The 5,000-nt window shown below is 32.5% G+C and overlaps 1 protein-coding gene across 50 annotated transcripts in view; it reads left to right on the forward strand.

The window, feature by feature from the left end:
- The window catches only part of LOC113822999 (cytoplasmic dynein 1 intermediate chain), a 51,288-nt gene that overhangs the window by 23,883 nt on the left and 22,405 nt on the right, over positions 1 to 5,000 (forward strand). For 31 of the 50 annotated variants that reach the window (XM_070144475.1, XM_070144454.1, XM_070144473.1 and 28 more), the window contains exons 3-5: positions 1 to 42; positions 873 to 981; positions 1,475 to 1,587. The exon at positions 1 to 42 is cut by the window's left edge and continues 54 nt beyond it. In XM_070144475.1, the coding sequence (XP_070000576.1) occupies positions 1 to 42; positions 873 to 981; positions 1,475 to 1,587 (264 nt within the window). The remainder of the gene's footprint in view (positions 43 to 872; positions 982 to 1,474; positions 1,588 to 5,000) is intronic. The other 19 variants (XM_070144470.1, XM_070144474.1, XM_070144478.1 and 16 more) reach the window with 1 other exon arrangement.

The raw sequence follows: 5,000 nt of genomic DNA on the forward strand, positions 1-5,000 counted from the left end.
TGCCAGTAGAAGAACAATCTGCAACCAAGTCTGGTCAGACAGGTGATACTCTTGTAGGTGGTGTAGGTGTTGCCTTGCTTTCCATTTTTTTTCATCTTTACTTTAATGGTAAAGTGTGGCCCTAAATCCTTCATTCCTTGTGCTGTGTTTCAGTTGATGTTTTTTTTTTGTTGTTGTTGTTGTTCATGCCATTCTTGATTCCATTTTTTTGTTGTTTTTGTTTCCCTGTTAAAAACACTTTCGAGTGAAATATTTTTTTTCTATCTTTTCAATGTATGGAAAGCTGATATAACTTTCTTGGTGTTTGTAACACAGTGTATAAGATTTACCCGATAACAGAGAACAATAGAACATAATCCGTCTGTCTGTGTTACTTGCGATCAGTTACATTCCTTGTGGTCATGCAGTTTTAATTAATAATCTTGTCTCTAATATCCTCCCTGCTTATTGATTATTTTAACTGGACATTTTTTAAGTTTCTCATTCTGTTTGTTATTTTTCAAGTGTGTTTTATGATGATATATTTACCCAAATTAACAGGGGAAAACCTAAGTTTAATTAATTTCCAGATATCCTAGCAAAGTTTTATGTAGAGTTAGTTGTTATTGCTCCATTTTATCGTGCAATTTATCAAAGAGCTCTCTAAGTGTTTTGTGATCTCTGTTACATTATCTTGATTAAAGCCTTTGATTTTGTCCTTTTTGCTTTTGTTATTAATACTGTCCATTATAACTATTTGAGTTCAGACAACAAATACTCATCTCTCATTATTAAAAAGACGACTAAGGTAAAGGTTGTATAAAGAGTAAGAGATGGGAAGATTTTAAGAACCTTTGCTCTTATTTTTGCCATTCTCCTATTTTCCTTCACAGAGGTCCTGTCGAGTATGTCGAGCATGTCCTCCGAGCCGGGACAAGACCTAACGGGTTCGCCAGACAAGAGTCTAGAAGGGAATGCCACAGCTTCGCCAAGAACACCGAGGTAAGTGTGTGTTATTAAAGAATTATTGTTTACTTACTTGATTTTGTTATTTTATTTTTTAAAGGAATATTTTTTTTATTACTATTACATTTTTGATTTATGTAGATTATTTGTGTAAGCTCATGAGTTATACTCTCTTAAAGGCAGGAAAGAATGAAAAGTAATAAATTCTTATTTGAGTAACAAACAATTTTAGTGGCCTGCAATTATTGTATTATTGGTAATAATGAATAGCAGTAGTAGAGGAAGACTTCAATTTGTGTGTCATATGTTTTGTCTATCCTCATATTTGTCTCTTTGAGTAATAGAGTGAGCTGATATGTAATTGCAGTGGAAGTTAGGAATTTATAGTAAGATTCAATTCATATTGATGAGATTAGGATCAGTCAGAAACTGTAAAAGGTGTAGATAATCACACAAATCTCTTTTCTTTTTTCTTTTTTTTCTTTTTCCCCTCTCTCTCTCGCCTTCAATCCTTACCCTCACCTTGCAGCAAGAGGCCGCCACAGCTCTCAGTCGTAAGTGTACAGGCAACCAACATCCCTCCTCGTGAAACGGTGACATACACTAAGGGGGTGCAGACCTCATCGTCGGGTGATGGCCACGGTTAGTTTGGGGTGATTTGGAATATTTTAATATACATATATATATACGTTTGTTATTACTTTTATATATATTTATATATGATGAAAGATTTAGTGAAGCTCATACAGTCAGAGGGTAGCTCCTCCTAGGCAGTTCATTAGTGCCACAATAGGATTTTTTTTGGCTTATTTTATAGCGAGTGAATGAGCTGATGTCAAGAATGTTATTATGGGCACTATTTGTTTGATTTATTGTTATTGTACTCTATTTTCCTTTGTGATTTTGCATTATCAGTTACCTTGAGAAAACAGTAGTCCCATAATGGAGGCATGTTGGCATGTGGTGATTTCCTCGTAGAGAAGGACTAATATAATTCTGATTATTATATTTTCACTTGCTAGTTTTTGTTCTGAAGCAAATTTTCAATAATGTTGCTATATCAAGGAGTTTCCGAGCTTGCATATGATTTAAGGATATTTAAAAGCTTTTAGCATAATTAGCTTGGCTCAGATGAGTTGATTAAAGATTAGTTTTATTAAAAAGGGAATGTATAACTTAGGCATCTTTTCTTTGTTATTGATACATTTTTCTCACTGTCTTCAGATGGCAGATAAGTGTACACTTCTGTATCTTAATGGTTTATTTATTATTTGCAATTACTCTTGTAAAAAGAATTGAAGTGCTCACACAAATAGTTTTGTTACATTTTCATTCACATTTATGTAGTTGACATTATCTATCTCACTTATGTTCATATACTCACACATTCATCACCCACATATAAACATGTTCCATTAATTTCGTTCGTTACTTTTGGATGATTTCCCATTTAATTAGGCCCCCATTCATTGAACTGGCAAATTGGCCATTTAGTTGGTTCCCGTAGAATATAGAAATGCATGGAAATACCATTTTCAAGACTAAGGGAAATTTCAATATCCTGTTATTTTACCCCTTGAGATATTTTCCTACAACAGAAGTCTTTTTATCCATAGTTATTTCCTTAAATTAAACAGTAATGTAAATGCAAATATCATCTTTATTTTATAGATTTATAACTAATCTTTAAATGGAATCCAAATACCAGATGATACCCCATTCCCATTTTATCTGCTTGGAATCATCAGAATCTTTTATACTGATTGATGAAAAAGTAAACATGAACAGATTAAGAAACATTAGTACAAGATCATATCATTCTAGTTCAATTTCAATTTCATTTTCTACATTTACAACAGATCTTACTAATCTATACAAACACAAATTTGTTATTGCAGTTCATTTCTTATCTTGCATGATGGGTTCACAGGAAAGGGAGTGTCAGAAAACAGTATTATGATGCATGTTATTTTTCATATTCTTTTGTAAACAGATTTGCAGGCTACTATTGTATATTTCTCATTCCTTTAAGGGGCATGCCCTTTGGCATACACTTATGAATGGCTGAGATGAGATGGGTCATTTGGATACAATTTTTTTTATTCTATATTATAATCATTATTAGTGACAAGGCATGTGAATCATCTTTCTTTTTTTAGAGATAATTGCTACTTTGCAGATGGTTTAGAGATTTAAGAAGAAAAAAATATCAACATTTTGGGTTCACTTTTATGACTCCCACATCTCTATAATTGCCTATTTAGTTGGGCTGTCCTTAGATGTAATGCTGCCTGGGGGAAAGAAGCAAATGTTCAGTGATCTTTGTAGGTTCCAGCCTGTGAGGTTCCTTGAAAAACTCTTTTAGAGGCTTAATTATGTATATATAGATACCAATATGACTATATATATATATATTGTCCTTCTGAAAAGTGACTATGCCAAAATTTTCTATAGTTCATTGTAATGGTACTTGACTCTTTGACTTTAGAATGTATTATTTTTTCTGGCATAATCTTTTTGTATTTTTGGATGAATGTCATGATTTTTTAGCATTGAAGGCAAGGTTTTTTTTTTTTTTTTTTTTGCTCCTTCTAATCCATGTGTAGACTAAGAGACAGTGCCGCTTTGGAACCCAAATTGTCAGGTGCCATGCTGTCGTTCCATTGCATGAACAGTATTAAGAAAAAAAAGAGAGAGAGAAATTGTGATTTTGAGAGAGAAGATATTACCTTTTCAAGATTTTTTTTTATGGATAGAGGGTATATATATGATGAAAAACATGCTATGGATGATAGTAGTATATACCTAAAAGGGAGAGAGAGAGACCAATTATATGTAATTATCTTCTTTTTCATAATTGCAATTTTCAACCTGCTCACAATTACTCCAAAATTAGGGGTTTTATTCTCCATCATGTAGTTTTTATAAGCTGTTGTCACCTTGCACATCACCATTACTTTGATGAAAATTATGTAGGGATTTTATAGTAAGAGCCTCATTATTAGAGTATTTTGAAAAAGTTTATTCTTAAGATTATTGAAGAGAGGTTAAATACACACTCTGAATTAGCTCTGGAAGTTCTTTAGCTTTCGAAATTTGTGTTAACCAAATGAAGAAGTTTAGATCTTCAAATTGCAAGCTTCTTAAATAACAGATTTTCTAGCCATGTCTTGTGTCTAACTAATGCAATACTGAAATAAGGAAAGTAAATAAGGATGATCTGTCAAGGATGAATGTGTGCTAAACTAGTAACAGTTTTTTTTGTGTGTGTATACAGCATACTTACCATGGCACTTTATCTGACCAGGTTGCTTGCTTACTGCATGCTGCATAAATAATTTGTTATATTGATACATTTGTCTCTCTCTATACATTCCTACTAATGCTAATGAGCCAAAAGTAGAATCAGGCTTTTGACTTCCACTGGAGTCTGATATGAACACCCTTTCATCCAAGGTAGACTGTCAATTGACTTTTTATTTGACACAAGCTAACCTCCTTTTTTGGCTTGGCTTCTTTTGGTAAACTGGATTTCCCCATTTCATTTTGCATGGTGTCAAGCTGGACACAACTCATGGTAGTGGGAGGTTCCTTATCAATTGCCAGGGTGATTCTTCTAAATATTCTCTTGGTTGTGGATCTGATGTCAGATTTTTTTTTTACACCAATCCTGAGAAAGAATTTGAGGTGTCTCTCTGGCAGTTTTGGTTGACATGCATGTCTTTTCAAGTAATTTAAGTGTATCCAGTACCTAGCCATGAATTCATTTTTATTTAACACTATTTATGAAATGCATGATCTTGCCCATTTGCAAAATGATTTATTATATATATATATATATATATATATATATATATATATATATATATATATATATTGTATGTATGATATAATTTACGTATGATATTTGATTAGAATTTTGAAAATTAAAATGTAGTAAATAGCTGGTATCTGAGTATAGTGCATAGCGCTAAAGGCCAGAACATGTAAAGAGATGCACATGAAAATACATGCACACTAGCATATATATAAATTTGTCTGTACTCTTGCACTAT

Source organism: Penaeus vannamei, chromosome 32, assembly GCF_042767895.1.
Source record: "Penaeus vannamei isolate JL-2024 chromosome 32, ASM4276789v1, whole genome shotgun sequence".
NCBI classification, from domain to species: Eukaryota; Metazoa; Arthropoda; class Malacostraca; order Decapoda; family Penaeidae; genus Penaeus; species Penaeus vannamei.